The sequence below is a fragment of the Prosopis cineraria genome, unplaced genomic scaffold (genome assembly GCF_029017545.1).
Source record: "Prosopis cineraria cultivar Desert tree isolate PC_DT_omini unplaced genomic scaffold, ASM2901754v1 PC7, whole genome shotgun sequence".
In the NCBI taxonomy this organism is placed as follows: Eukaryota; Viridiplantae; Streptophyta; class Magnoliopsida; order Fabales; family Fabaceae; genus Prosopis; species Prosopis cineraria.
This window is the reverse complement of record NW_026555338.1, coordinates 30,660,753-30,677,100: the sequence shown is the minus strand read 5'-3', so window position 1 is coordinate 30,677,100 and position 16,348 is coordinate 30,660,753. Positions and strand designations below refer to the sequence as shown.

The following is a 16,348-nucleotide window of genomic DNA, read 5'->3' as shown; positions in this document are numbered from 1 at the left end:
GAACTTATATGATAATTTTAAAAAAAATATAAAGGATCAAATCGATAAAATTAATTTGAGGGATTGAATCAATGCATCTCATGGTTTTGGTGAAATTGTTAAAAGGGACTAGAATATAGGACCGGAGGGAGTGTATTTTTATGATTGATTTAATTAATACGTTTAAGTTTTAAAAATATTTCATTTCCAAATCTTCGTTGAATTATTACTGGGGTAATATTTTGATTCCCAAATAAATCAAAGGTAGGAATAAAAAAAAAAAATAATTCATGCTATAGACATTCTTGTTTATAATTTATAAGTTAAATCATCATGAAAACCCTCCCTTAGGTGACCAGGTAGATTTTAGGCCCATTTTGTTTTTACTGGATTTGAAATGAGTCGAATTGTTCATGGTTTATACAGAAAATGTTGACTGTTGCAGGATTTAGATGCATGCATGATATATATATCTGAAATGACTCTTCTTTCACATTCGCACAAGCATATATTTGAATTAATTAAATTAATCTTCAAGTTGAGAAGATCACTGTAAGTGGTGTTTGTGTGTGCTTTTTTTTTTTTTTTTGCATCACCATTAAGGAAGCCTAATGTTTCTTGTACTTTTACATTTCCACCAGCAACTTTAGATGGATCCAATGCAAAGGACAAAGTTCAGAGCAGACCTAACAATGATGTATAACATATCATCCTTCAATTTCTGTATCTCCAAGTAGATCTAATTAATTCTAATATATAACAATTATTTATAAAACAACAATAATAATAAGATGGTGAATTACATTAAATGCAGGTATCAGAGATGAATAAAGAGAGAATAAAGAAGATGCTTAATAAAGTTGAATTGTCTGTATCTTGTTATGATACAGCTTGGATGGCAATGATACCATCACCTTCTTCTCTGCAAACTCCTTTATTCCCTAAGTCCCTAAAATGGTTATTAGAGAATCAACAAAAGGATGGATCATGGGGTCTTCCTAATCGTGATGAGTTGTTGACCAAAGACTCCCTTCTATCATCATTGGCTTGTGTTGTTGCACTTAAGCAATGGGGTGCTGGTGAACGACAAATCAATGCAGTATTGATATATGTATGTATATGAATAAGATATGATGCTTGTCTGATTTGAAGAAGCCTATGCAGTGAAATAATTGGGACATTCTCTTTTGTTGAAGGACTTGGATATATTGATCATCAAACATTGCTGCAGCTCATGATGATAAGCAATTTCCTCAATTGGATTTGTATTATCTTTTCTCATTTAATTGATCAAACCAGAAGTTTGGATCTAAATCTTCCTCTTGGAGGGAATTTTCAGAGAATTTCATTCAAAAGAGGGAATCGGAACTCCAAAGGTATCATTTTAATTTCATCCTGGTGCACAGAATGCTTCTTTAACATATATCAGATCCTGCAGTGTCTCATGCTTGGAAGAGAGATAACAAATTCAATTCTTTTAACCTTTTGGATAATAAAACCATTCCAAGGGCATAAAGAGATTAAAAAATGGTGTCTATCTTTTTTCATCCCATTTACAAATTTCTTTTTCCATTTAAAAATCTGAAAGATAAGCATATATACACTGTAATTGTAGTGGGTGGGGAAGCAAATCAGAAGGATGGAAAGCATATGTAGCATACATTTCAGAAGGACTTGGGAAGTCCCAGAATTGGGAAATGGCTATGAAATTTCAGAGAAAGAATGGATCTTTATTTAACTCACCAGCCACTACAGCAGCAGCTTTTATTCACATTAACAATACCCAGGGTCTCGATTATCTACTATCTCTCTCAGATAAATTTGGGGATGCTGGTAATTTTAAACCTTTGATGGACATGATTTCTTATGCATAACAATTTTTAAGACTGATATATGTGTGTTGTGTTTATACAAAAATTTATAACTTTTTCAGTTCCAACAGTACATCCTTTTGATGTGTATGCTCGACTCCATGTGGTTGATAGTCTCGAAAAATTGGGGATTAATCGCCATTTTAAGGAGGAAATCCAAAGTGTATTGGACGAGACATGGAGGTAAGTTTAACTATTCATATTTTTTCTTTCTGTGAGTGAAAGGCTTGAAATTGAATTTTTTTTTACTGTGGGAAAATAAGAAAATGGGTTGCAGAATTTAATCTGTTTTTCAATTTTGATTTTGAAATAGATTGTGGCAACAGGAAGATGATATATTTTTAGAACCCACAACATGTGCCTTGGCCTTTCGTTTACTACGTTTGCAAGGATATGATGTTTCTTCAGGTTTGTGTCTTTTTTTAATAAAAAATAAAATTATGTGTATATGAAATGATAAATAAAGAATGGCAGTTAATATCTAAAAAGAAGAAATAATGATAGTTAGATCTTTGATGAATTTTTTAAAAAATAAATTGCAAATTTCAATTTAAATAATTACACAAGAGTTTTAGTTATAAATAAAACATTTAAATTCTAAATGTAACTCTCAATTTGCAATTGAGATTTTTATCTCTACAATTATTTGAATCATATTTATAACCATTTTTAAAAAGAATTGTTAAAACCTAAATATCAATAGTTTATTCTTTTAAGACTTTACTGTTATTCTCCCAATAATAAAATAATTGGCTAACTCTCATATATGTTTATTTCAGACATACTTGGTCGCTTTTCAGAAGACAAATTTTACAATACCGTTCAGGGTTATTTAAAGGATGTTGAGGCTGTTTTGGAGTTACATAAAGCTTCACATATAGTATTGCATTCAAGTGATTTAGTTTTGGAAGAATTAAACCTTTGGACAGGACACTTTCTTGAGGAATATTTATCCACTTCCTCAAGAAATACTTATAAGCCAGCTTCTAATCGTATTGACAATGAGGGTGTCCACACGCACATCTTAATCTCACAAATTTAATTTTGTTTTCAAATTTCAACAATTTTAAGTTATTTTTGACAATTGACCTAAAAAATAATTTCCTATATTAATTTCAGGTACATTTAGCTCTGCGTTTTCCTCATCATGCTTATTTGGATTTGATAGTTAACGAAGATCTATAGAGCATTACCAGGTTGATCAAAAAGAATTTTGAAATCTTCATATAGGTACATACATTATAATATGGACCACAATTAGCTCCATTTTTTATGGGAGCTTCTTGAATTAGTATAATTTTTGACTTCGTATATATATTATGGCTCTTTTTGTTCAGTTCTATGAACCTCGCTAACAAAGAATTCCCAGAATTGGGAGCAGAGGATTTCAATCACTCCCAATTGTTATTTCGTGAAGAACTCGATCTGTTTAACAAGTTAGGATCTTTCTCAAGAACCCAAAATGTTTATTACATCTTTAAACATTGTTCAATGCCAGTTTGTGAATCACTGATAAGTAAATGATAACAATTAGGTGGTTTATGGAGAGTGGAATGGAGAAACTACATTTTCCAATCTCAAAAACAAAAGCTGCCTCTTTCCCTTCTTGACAGTCGCTGCCACACTTACCCTCCCCTGAACATCGCGAAGCACGTCTGGCATGGGCCAAAACAAAGCTTGCTTGGATGTGTGGTCGATGATTTCTATGACGTTTGGGGACTGAAAGAGGAACACATAAACCTTATACAGTTGATGGAAAAGTATTATTTTGCAATGATGAACCCATTTATGATGTTCTCTCTTTGCACATTATATATATATATATGAGATTATATGTTTTCAACATTGAACTTCAGGTGGGACGTAGATGTCAGTAGAGAAAGTTGCTCCGACACGGTGAAGATAATATTCGTAACACTTAAGAAAACAATTTGTGAGACTGCAACCCAAGCATATAAAGTTCAAGGACGTAGTGTGTTGAACCACTTGATTCAGATTGTAAGATCACAATTATCTAAGTCTCAACTTGGTCTTCTTAATTCAATCATTACCCTAAATGAAGTATGCAGTATATATATATATATATTATATACATGTTTGTTGATCAGACATAGATTTGCTGCGGTCTGAGTTGAAGGAAGCAGAATGGTGCAGAAACAGGTGCGTGCCAAGTGTAGAAGAATATGAGCATAATGGAATTATCAATGGCCTTGGGACCAATAATTATCCCTGTAATGTATCTTCTTGGACCCAAGATTCCACAAGCTGTCGTGGAAAGTGATGAATACAATAATCTCTTTGAGATTGTTAGTCTTTATGGGCGTTATCTTAATGATATCAATGGATACCAGGTGGTGAATCTTTTCCTTCCTCTTAACTATTTTTAATTATTACCGTGAGTTTGTGACACAGTAATAATTGAATAAAATTGTGGATGTTCGTGCAGAGGAAAAAGAACAAGGGAAATTTATCAACTCAATAAGCTTGCGGTTGATTCATGGGTGTGGGGTAGAGAGTGAAGAAGAGATCATGGAGAAGATAAAGAGGAAGATTGAGGAGAAGAGAAAGGAGCTGCTGAGATTAGTGTTGAAGGAGAAGGAAGCAAAATGTCAAGAGAAGCGAAAGATGTGTACTGGAAAATGAGCAGATCACTTCACTTGATTTACAAAAAAGAGGATGTGATTCATGCAAAGGAGATGCCTGATGAGGTGCTCAACATCAGAGACATAGTTCTTAACAATCCCATCGTCTTAAATTTATAGATCACTTGTGGGATTTAAAAATTCTCTCATTGAATATATCCCAAATATGACATGAGTTCATTGGTGCCAAAAAAAAAGAAAAGGTATATAGTTTTTCCCATCATTATTTATTAGTAAAAAGGTATGTGATTTTAGATATTCATATTGTATCACGAAGAATATATGTTTCACTTTCAAAGAGAAAATAATTTACTTTGAATGTAAAATATATCAAAATTACAAAAGAAACAAAACGAATAATATAGTAAAGGCATAATAAGAATTGAACACGGAGGAACCAAAAATTGGGTTGCAAAATGGTTGTATTGTTGATGGTTGTCCTGGCTTTGTTCATGGAGGTGGACACATGAAATGGGCCAAATTTTGTTGGGCCCATCACATAAAAAGTGACTAAATAAAGCATGATTAAACATTATTCACTCTACTTACTTTGTCGCCGTCATTGGCTCTGTCTGTGCACTCACGTTATATCGCTGACTCACAAGCAAGTCTCCGCTTCCTGTGTTGGACGCAAAGTCCCGCGTGGAGCCCACAGCCATCCCCTCCAACTTCATTTTCTTCTCCTCCAAAGATGGTGTTCTTGCACGTCCCTCTAGGGTTCCTTCACACCATTTAAGAGGAGTGATAGAAGGGCTTGGTTTTTGAAAGAACTTGAGCTTCTATTCATCAAAAAGTGGGTCAGGACGAAACTTAGAGTGGTGTGAACACGTCACACATTTTATCTGTTTGAACAATTTTATCCAATTTAATAAAAATAAAGCATAATAAACCACAACCAAAGTCCTATAACCAACCCAACCACCTCCAAACCAAACTTTACCATCTTTTTTAGGAATTATCTTTTCCAAAAAAAAATAACGCAGGGTTATTTTATTCTCAACCTCCCGCTTCCTTTTTGCACAAGCGCAGGACTTCCCTCCAACTTATTTCTTTTAGGTTTCATTAAAAATAACAAAAAAATAAAAATACAAAAATACAATTGTATCCTCTTTTTGAGGATTATATTTTCAAAAAAAATTAAAATCTTGCTTAAATTTTTAAAATCTCTCTCCAAATTATCTCAATCATTTAAAAAATATGGGAGTCAACTTTTAAGAGTTACTCTTTCTCGCTTTAATATTATTTTTCATATATACATTACATATAATATTATATATAATATCTATCTCACAAGCCTGGATGAAACGTTGATTGAAGTGTTTCATCACAAGTTATGCGGTTCAGGTGCCAGCTGATACACACGGAGCAATAACGTAGAAAGAAAATGAGCACCAGACACAAGATTAGCCAGAAGCAAAGAGCAGAAAAAGAAGATATGAAGGCAGAGCCCAAAGCTTCGGTTATGTAGCAAACAAAGACGAGACAGAAGAACAGAACCAAAGCACACTCACGAAAACACAGACTGCAGAAAAGCTTCATAGAGAAACGCGTGTAAACACTAGAGAAAACGCAGAAAAGATTAGACGATGAAAGTGCTCGGTCATGCAGAGAAAAGAGAAGAAACATAGCACGCACACACGCAAAGAAAAGGAGTCAGAGATGTATGCAGAAAAAGAAGCGCATGCACGTACGAAAAAGCAAAGAAAAACAGAGCTGGAGATGCACGTATGCGGATGGTAGTAGAAAAGAAGAGAGAGAGAGAATAAAAAGGAGAGAGCATAAGAAGAGAGCGAGAAAAGAAGAGACGGGGGAGAGGAACTGAAAGAAGAAACAGAGGCACGTTATAGAGAGAGCACGAAAATAGAGCACAAAAGGAGGGATCCGAACTCAAAACGGAAAAAGAGTGAAGAAAAAAAAAGAACATGGGAATGAGAATGGAAGAAAAAGAAGTGAAAGAAAAAAGAGCATAAGTGAAAATGGATGAGAAACAGAGCAGAAAAAGAGGAGAGGGAGAGAGACCAAAAAAAAAACAAAAAACAGAGACGAGACGAGAGACGCGAAAGACCTGACCAAAAACTAGACAAAAATGAAAAAAAGAGCAGCAAGAGACGGAAAAAAGAAGGAAAATAGACGCAGCATGGAGGAAAGAGAGAGCACAGATGAGAAAGGAGAGAGAGCAGAAGAGAGAAGGAGGATAGCAGAAAAAAACTCGACGGTGAAGTAGAAAAAGAGAGCACAATAAAATGGAAAAGAGAGAGAGCGGGGGCGTTTGAGCGGGAGACAGAGAGCGAGAAAGGACCGAGGGAGAACAAAAGAAACTGGAGCACGAGAAATAGAGCACCAAGAAGAGGAGGAAAGAAAGAACACGAGGAGAGAGAGGAAACAACACAGAAAAAGAGAGAGGACCAAAGAGAAGAGAGAGAGAAAACTAGAACGGAGAAATAATAGAAACTGGACAGCACCACTGATATCTCATCTTTTCTACATACTCTCACTTCCAGCTTCCGAGTTCCAACTGAGTTGAGCTTCCGAGTTCTAACTGAGTTGATGACTCGTTCTCACGTAAAATCTGGTCATCACAATGTTATTCTGTTCTTTTACTCTTCAAAATCTGTAAGTAGAAGTTCATCACAAATCACTTCTTTCAGTTGAAGCGAGGAACGTAACTTTGCTTTGTGGCTTTCTTACATTTTCATTGGTGTTGGATCAAACCTCGTTTCGTGATTTCATAGGGTGGGAGAAAGATTCTTGAAGTTCTTATATTGGGGCAGTTCGTGATAGAGAAGGTTATGGAAGCAACTCAAGCTTCAACCGCATTATCAAGTACCTTTCATGGAGGCTACTTAATGCAATGTCAGGTATAATTTTGTTCCATTCTTCATAAGTTATCTTTTACATGCACAATTATGTCATAGCTTTGATTTGGCTCTTTCTTGTTTAAAATTTTGTAGTTCTTTCAAAAATTTCATATGCTTTCTTTATTCATTCAAATAATCATATTATTTTGAAAAAATTAAGAGCATGCATATGTTTAATATGGGACTATTATTTATTCACGCACAAATAATTTTAAGACATCAACTTGATTTTAATTTTCATGAGAAATAAATTAGGTGATTAATGATGGTGATGATATATGAATCCTGTTTATTTAATTGTCAGATGCTATAACTACGACTATCATTATTTCCTTTCAAAAAACCATATTTGAGCATTAGGCCAATTTTTTTAAAAAAAACCTTAAAGAATACATCCTTAAGTTAAAAGAAGAGGTGAAGTGTCAAAATAGTTTCTTTCTCTATTCCTTTAAATGTTAAATTCATATTATGCATTGCCTGCAAATGCAAATATCTTGATTACCTATTTTGTGTGAGATTTTAAGAATCTCCATAGGCATTTAGAATGATCCTCTATTGTGTAAATCAATAAGATTTATAGGTATGAAAACTAATGTTGTATATTAATATGGATTCTAGAGACCATTATTAAAATTAATTTTTTTATAATAAATATTTAAATCTCACGTGAGATTTTTAAGAATCTTCATAGAGAATTAAATTAATTGCCTTATCATGTAGGATAGTAAATCCTCACAGATATCGTGATTCACAATTTATATGGTAAATAAATAAATGAATTTTATAAATAAAATAAAAACATTTTTATAATTTTAATTAATTAAATTAATGAATTTAAATTATAATTATATTTATCAATTATATCTTTTGATCATGTGAGATTTTTGAAACTCCATAGACCTTTAAGATAATCGTACTACCGCGTGAGTCAATAAGACTTTGTAGATATAACGATTAGGATTTCTATATAAAAAAATATGTGTTATATAATTACACATTAAAATATATTCAAAGTGAATATTATTTAATCCTTTTATTGTGTGACTTTGAATTCTGCAGATATTCAGGATAATTTCGTGTTGTGTAAATCAATAAGATTTCATAGATACGAGAGCAAAACTTATATGTTAAAATTAACTCTCCTTTTATAATCTAAATTAATAATTTATTTAAGTCTCATATGAGATTTCAAGAATCTTCGTAGAGACTTAAATTAATCATATCATTGTGGGGATAATAAGTCCTCACAGATATAGTGATTATCAATTTTTATAATAAATAAATGATTTTAGAAAATAATCAAGTAATACACAATTTAGAAAATTAATTAATCAAATTAATGTATTTAAATTATAATCATATTTATTAATTATATCTTTTAGTTATGTGAGATTTTTAAATTTCTGTAGACTCCTAAGATAATCGTATTATCGTATGAGTCAATAAGACTTTACAGATATAATGATTAAGTTTTTAAATATATATATATATATATATAATTATATATTAAATTAATCAAATTAAGGATGTATTTAAATAAATTAAATTCCTTTATGGTGTGATATTTTGAAATCTCTGCGGATATTTAAGATAATCATATTACCATATAAATCAATAAGGCTTTGCAGGTATGACGATTAAGATTCTTAAAAAACATATACATATGCTTAAAAATATCTTAAGTTACTAAATTCTTTTATCATTTGAGATTTTAGAATCTCTGCAGATATTTAGAATAATTACATTATTATATAAACCAATAAGACTCTGTAGGTATAGCAGTTAAAATTCCCAAACATAAAACATAAAAAATAATAATTTAAAACTCTTGTCTTTCTTTATTCCCAAAATTCAAAAATTAAGAAAAATAATTAAAATTAAATTACTTTTTCCATTAAAACACATATATCAAAATTTCAGAAATTATTTTATTTGCAAAATGGTAAATTATTTCTAATTAATTTTTCTTCAAAATATTTTCACCAACAAGCTTTTAAGCCCGAACTAGTGGACTTTGATCCCCATCACAGGATACGTAGGCCTCAGAGTTAGATTCTGAGTTAAGTCCTCCCTCGTAAATAAATAAATATTTCTTACTTAATTCTTATTATTTTTATATCAAACACATGAACATAAAAGGGATAATTAAAATAATTTTAAAACCATATTAATATTTCTCACTTCAGGTAACCGTTCTGACGAACGGGTGTTGTGGGGTGCCTAATACCTTCCCAACATTCAACCAGCTCCCGAACCTATTTTCTATTTTCGCAGACCATCCTTATCCTCCTTTTAAATGGTTTTCTGAGATTTTCCTCAAAATCTTGATGACGACTCCTTATTCTGTTCGGTTCCCGTCGCGAAAGCTAGAACCTCTGCTCATGCGCCGTCCGTGTCGCATTTTTCCAAGTGTGACAAGTGTGTTACACTACTGCTGCCATTGAGTGTGGTAGGGGCAAAAGTGTGGAAGAGTATGGCGTGTTTTTCTACTTTAGGCCAATAGTGCATCTTCCATTCGTTGTTTTTTTTTTTTCATTCCTTTGCATATTCAATTCACTCCTTATAATGCAGTATCTGACTCAAATCTTATCATATATTCTAGTGAATATATTGTCATAATCATCATCATCATCATCATCATAAGTAGTGAAAATATCATTCAAGCACCACTAAGATATTTTAATATCAGTCAATGATTAAAAGATATTGAAATATCAATGCAAGGAGAATGATTTGAAAATAATTTTAAATGGAAAAAGACTATAATACCCTTGTTTTTCTTTTCTTGTTTCTTTTTTTTTAACTTGTCAACTAACAAATAGTTTTTTTATTAAATGTGACTAGGTACTTATTAATTAATGAATGATTATTTATCAAAACATAATCTACACTTGTCCCTTCTCACAATCAAGTTGTTTCAAATTTTTAAATTTTTCAATTAGCGAATGGTTTTCTTGTTCAATACAAATAAATATTTGTTAATTATTGAATAAGTACTTATTAAAACATGATCTATACTTGTCCCTTTCCACAATCAAGTTCTTTCATATTATATTGAATTTGTCAATTAGCGAATAACTTCCTATTAAACATAAATGAATACTTGTTAATTAATGAATGTTTACTTATTGAAATATGATATGCAATTGTCTTTTCTTACAATCAAATTCTTTCATATTCTTAAACTTGTAAATTAATAAGTGACTTCTTGTCAAAGCAAGTCCTTCTGAAATGTATGCTGCATATTCTTTCCATCCTTCTAATTTGCTTACCTAACCACTACAGTTACAATATATAAAAGACCTCAAGTGTGTGTACATATATGCTTTTCTTTCATATTCTTAAATTGAATCAAAAGACATTTGTAAAATGGGATTTAAAAAAAAAAAGATAGATACATTTGAATCTTTATGCCCTTGGAATAGTTTTATTGTCCAAGGTTTTGCGAAAGAATTGATATATTTCGGCCACGCATGACACTCTGCAGGAATTGAGACATATGCTATGTGTATGAAGGTGAGAAAGGAAAAACAATGGTACTTTGGAGTTCCAATTCCCTGTTTTGGGTGAAATTCTCTTCTGGTTTGATCAATTAAATGAGAAAAGATAATATCAAATCCAATTGGAGAAAGTTGTTTGCCATCATGAGCTGCAGCAACGTTTGATTCAATATATCGAAGTCCTTCAACAAATGAGAATCTCCCAATTATTTCACTACATAGGCTTCTTTAAATCAGACAAGCATCGTATCTTATTCACATACATACATACAATTATAATAATTGTTATATATTAGAATTAATTAGATCTATTGGAGATACAAGAAATGGAAGGATGACATGTTATACATCATTGTTAGGTCTACTCTGAACTTTGTCCTTTGCATTTGTTCCATCTGAGGTTGCTGCTGGGAGATGAAAGTATAAACAAGACATTAGGCTTCCTTAGTGATAATGCCAAAAAAAAAAAAAAAAACCACACACACACACACACACGCACAAACACCACGTACAGTCTTCTCAACTTGAAGATCAATTTAATTAATTTAAATTATATGCCTGCGCAAATATAAAAAGAAGGGTCATTTCAGATCTATATATCATGCATGCATCTAAATCCTGTACGAGGCTACACTTTCTGCATAACGATGAACAATTCGACTAATTCCAAATTCTGCAAAAAAAAAAAAATATGGGCCTAAAATCCACATAAGAGAAGAATAAATAATTTTAGGTGTTTATAGGACTTATTAATACAATATTCGTAGATAGAAAAATATTTTTATGAAGAAAATTGAACATAAATCCATTTCAATTTTTTTTAGATACATTTTTCATTTTTTTTAAAATAGTTTTTTGTGTACTAAGCATGTAGTAAATATCATCCCCTCTTATTTTGAATGAGGGTCACCTAAGAGAGGGTTCTCTTGATTCAACTCATAAATTTTACACAGGAATGTTTCAAGCATTAAGTAATTTATTTTTCCCATTCTTAACTTTCATTAGTTAATTTGAGAGTCAGAATATTGCCTCCAGTAATCAATATTCAATAAAGATCTAGCAATGAAATATTTCTTAAAACTCAAATGTTTTAATTAATTAAATCATGCATGGTTTCGATCATAAAAATATCCAAGATTGGAAAGCAACATTACATTATTCATACTAATTAAAGAAACCCCGACACTCAATTACACACACTTTTTAAGTCCATAATGTAATGTAGAACGTTTTGTAGTTTTAAGAAATGTGCTTCCATTTTTATCCCTATATTATTAGTTAATGTGGGATGAGTAACTATGCATGAAAAATTATGGGTGTTAATTGCGGATAAGGGAAAAACTGGAAAAAATAAATTTTTTTTATAAAATTTTTAAAAATAAAAATTCCTTAAATCGGAGTGAGTGTATATAATTATATAATAATATTTATAGAGAGAGTGCAGTAAAAGACATAAAGATAGAGACAAGGGCGGAACCAGCATGTGAATGGAGGGGACCAAATTTATAAAAATAATGTTTGTTGTCTTAAATTTTTTAAAATTTTTGAAAGATAATCTTATTAACTATAAAAATCATACGATAATTATATATGATTATAAAAAATTAAAAATAAAAATAGTTATAGTAAAATCATGTGTTTAAATATTAATCAATAATAATATATGCAATTTAAATAATGAAAAAAATAAATATTTTATTTAAAAACTTACTTTCTCTGTTCAAAAATGTAAGACATTTTTAACCGAATCTCATCCTCCAATAAATTAGTTACCTGCTTTCAAATTAATCCTATCTTTTTATATTTATCCCTATTAAATACCCTACAATAAATATAAAGTCATTATTAATAGAAGCACTTTTGTAAAAAAAATAATAATTATGTTTTGAAAGACTGACAAATTCCTAACATTTTTGAATATTTAATTTTTAAAAAAATACCTAATATTTTTTATCGGAGAGAGTATTTTATACTTGCTAACTCCAACCTAAAATGTAGGGTATTGATAACTATTTGATGGTACAAAAAAAAAAAGCTAGTTGAAGACAACAATTTAAAAATCTATATATCTTTTTAGGAAAATACAATCATTTGTCCTTATATTTTGATTAAATTTTGTTTTTAGTCCTTATAATTTTTTAATATTTTTAATTTTTACAATTTTAGTAAGATTGGGTGATGTTTGTTCTTTAGTTCCCCATAGTTTCAGTCCTTATTAGTTTCAGCATTTTAAGGATTGAAAACACTGAAACTATGAGGAGCTAAGGAACAAATTAAACAACACCCAATCTTATTGAAATCCTAGAAATTGACAACACTAAAAAAATTATAAAGACTAGAAGAAAAATTTGATAAAACTATAGGGACCGATGATTATTTTTTCCTTATCTTTTTGATTGTATCCTTATTAAATGTCTTATATAAATATCTTAATAATGAAAATTGAAATCCTAATGTATTACTTTTTCAAAAGAAATAACAAATAAAATAAAAGTATAGTTAAAAAATTTATTAAAACTACCTAATATTCTATATTTTAGACCAAATAAAGCTTCTAAAAAATGTCCAATATTATAAATGAAAGAGTATCTATTTAATATACTAACAGAATAAGATACATACATATATTTATGCATGCATGTGTGTGTATGGTTATGGGGTATGGAGTTTTTTATTGGGAGGGGGGCCAAAACTCCATAGCCATGACGATATACTCCCTTGTATATGTTGTTAAAGTGGGAGAAGTCGGGTTGGGCCATGGCCCCCTTAGGTTATACGTGGGTTCGCCCCTGGATCGTGAGAGAACCAGGAGAAACTGAAGGTGGCAAGCGAGGGAGCCAGCTCAACCATGAGGCTGCATGAGAGCATCATCTCAATACCCAACAAGACGAGTAACAGGAATTGGAAGCCCCTACCTCAAGGAATCTCCGGCTCAATGTAGATGTAGATGGCTCTGTTATAGCTAGTGGACATGTAGCGTGTGGAGGTACTGTTCGAGATTCTCAAGGCAACTGGGTTCTGGGATTTAGAGATGCTGGGTATTTAGACAGGGTTACAGATATGTATGCAACGAGGTCTTGATAAAATCCAAGTGCTTACTGATTCCTTGGATGCACTGAATCTTATTGGGAGGGATAATCTAATATATCATCCTTTTGAGACAGATATTCGAAACACGTGAATACTTGTGTGTGAAGCTCGGGATGTTACTTTGCACTATGCTAGTAGGGAATGTCTGCAGGTCGCCAACTTTCTGGCCAAGACAGTTCACTTAGAGGAGGAATACCTTATCATTTTTAATGAATTTCCTGATGTTTGTATTAACCCAGGATTGAACCTTATTAGGTCTGTTAACTATTAGTGAAGCTTTTGCTTGCCTTTTGCGTAAGAAAAGAAAAAAAATCGAGAGAGACATGGTGGAAATTTAAGAACTCATCATCTGGTGCTCTTCACACATGTACGTATAGGACACAAATTAAAGAGAAGAGAACAACATGACTTCTTTATAACGTCTTTCTCACCATTTTAAAATTTCTCTCTCTTTTTTTTGGGTTTCTTTTATAATATTTTTCTAAAGCCACCAATAATGAGAGAACAGCCTATTTTTGACTGATCTAATTTTCTTTTAGAATTGCAACTGTGAACACCGTATTTTGTCCGGCATTTTTTTATTTAATAATAAATAATCAAAAATATAAAAATATAAAAATAAAATTTAATCCTTTTGAGGATTATATTTAAAAAAAAAATTAACAGAATTTAACTTTTCTAGATAATCTTTATTAGCTAGGATCTTATTTTTTTAATTTATTCAAAAATAACCAAAAAATATAAAAATAAAATTTAATCCTTTTTTCGGATTATATTTTAAAAATATAATAATTTAACAAAATAAAAAAAAGGGGATTGAATCTCAACCTTCCAAGATCTCTCCACTCGGTTAGATGTAGACAGGAGAAGGAAAAGGAAAAGCTAGAAGAACCAAGCATGCACAGATCACACATGAAACACACCAAAAAAAAAAAAAAGCAAAGCCCACACGCAGCAGAGAAAGAAAGCAAAAGGAAGCACGTAAACACATAGCCACACAGACACGAAAACACTTTGAGCCAGACGCATGCATGCACAGCAAAACAAAGCAGAAGGAGCAGCAAGCAACCAACATACGTACACACTTTCAGCTAGCAGAAAAAAAGGAAACAGCACCATGTAGAGCAAAAAACTGAGGAATAAAGGAAGCATAAAAAGGGAGGAGGAGCAGACGAAAAAGAAGACACACTCTTCTCTGCGCCAGTCACGAGAAGGAGGATTGAGCAGAGTAAAGAAAGCTACGGGGAGGGATCCAAAAACGGAGGATAAACAGAGTAGGATCCAAAAACTTGTTATTATTTCACTTTTACTTTAGAAATTGAATATGAAAATTGAAAGTGGCTTCGTGTTAATTTCATGGTTTAATGAACTGTGATTGATTATTCATGGTGGTTTAGATTAATGGTTTCTTGGTGCCATTTTATTTGAAGTTCTCAAATAATGCACTTCATGATTCTGGGTCACAAATTATTATTTCCAACTTCACTGTCTCTGCAATTGTTAATTTATTTTATGTCCCATTGATTGTGATAAACGATTATAATTGCACCGATAGTTTTTACTACTTGTGGCCCTAGAGTTTTATTTTGTTATAGTCATAATTTTCATTGTGACTATTTACGTTTATCATATTGCAGTGTTCTGATTTCTTCTTTTATATGCCTTGCATAATTTCTTCTTGCTTGTTATCGCAGATGTCACGATTATTAATTTGTATATATTGCCCATTATTGAAATCAGTTCTTTTTTTTATACTAAATATTTAAGTTTCGTGAGAGATTTTAAGAATCTTCATAGAGACTTAAAATTAATCACCTTATTGTATAGGATAATAAATCCACAGATATATCATGATTCACAATTTATATGGTAAATAAATAGATGAATTTTGTAAATAAACTAAAAAAATTTATAATTTTAATTAATTAAATTAATGAATTTAGATCATAATTATATTTACCAATTATATCATTTGAGCATATGATATTTTTAAATGTCTATAGACCTCTAAAAGTCAATATGACTTCGCAGGTATAGCGATTAAGATTGCTATATTTAAAAATGAAAATTATATAATTACATATTAAAATATTATTAATAAAATATATAATATTTAATCCTTTATGGTGTGAGGATCTTGAATCTCCGCAGATATTTAGGATAATCGTATTACCGTAAAAGTCAATAAGGCTTTACATGTATGATGATTAAAATTCTCTAAAAACATATATATGCATGCTTGAATAAATTATTACTAACATATAAATAAATTTAATTCTTTTATTGTGAGAGATTTTAAAATCTCCGCAGATATTTAGAATAATTGTATTATTGTGTGAGCTAATAAGGCTCTGCAGGTATAACAATTAAATGTTCAATCAAAAAATAGAAATAAAAAATAATTTTAA

General features: G+C 31.0%; 1 protein-coding gene across 1 annotated transcript; it reads left to right on the top strand.

Annotated features, from left to right (window-relative positions):
• Window positions 1-1,312: 1,312 nt before the first annotated feature.
• On the top strand, window positions 1,313-4,493 carry LOC129316724 (ent-kaurene synthase-like 2). The gene is made up of 10 exons (XM_054961115.1): window positions 1,313-1,355; window positions 1,595-1,812; window positions 1,913-2,033; window positions 2,164-2,258; window positions 2,630-2,857; window positions 3,385-3,610; window positions 3,707-3,848; window positions 3,988-4,081; window positions 4,202-4,204; window positions 4,297-4,493. Exons 2-10 carry the CDS (start codon window positions 1,677-1,679, stop codon window positions 4,491-4,493), a joined length of 1,242 nt encoding a protein of 413 aa, XP_054817090.1. The 5' UTR covers window positions 1,313-1,355; window positions 1,595-1,676.
• Window positions 4,494-16,348: the final 11,855 nt, after the last annotated feature.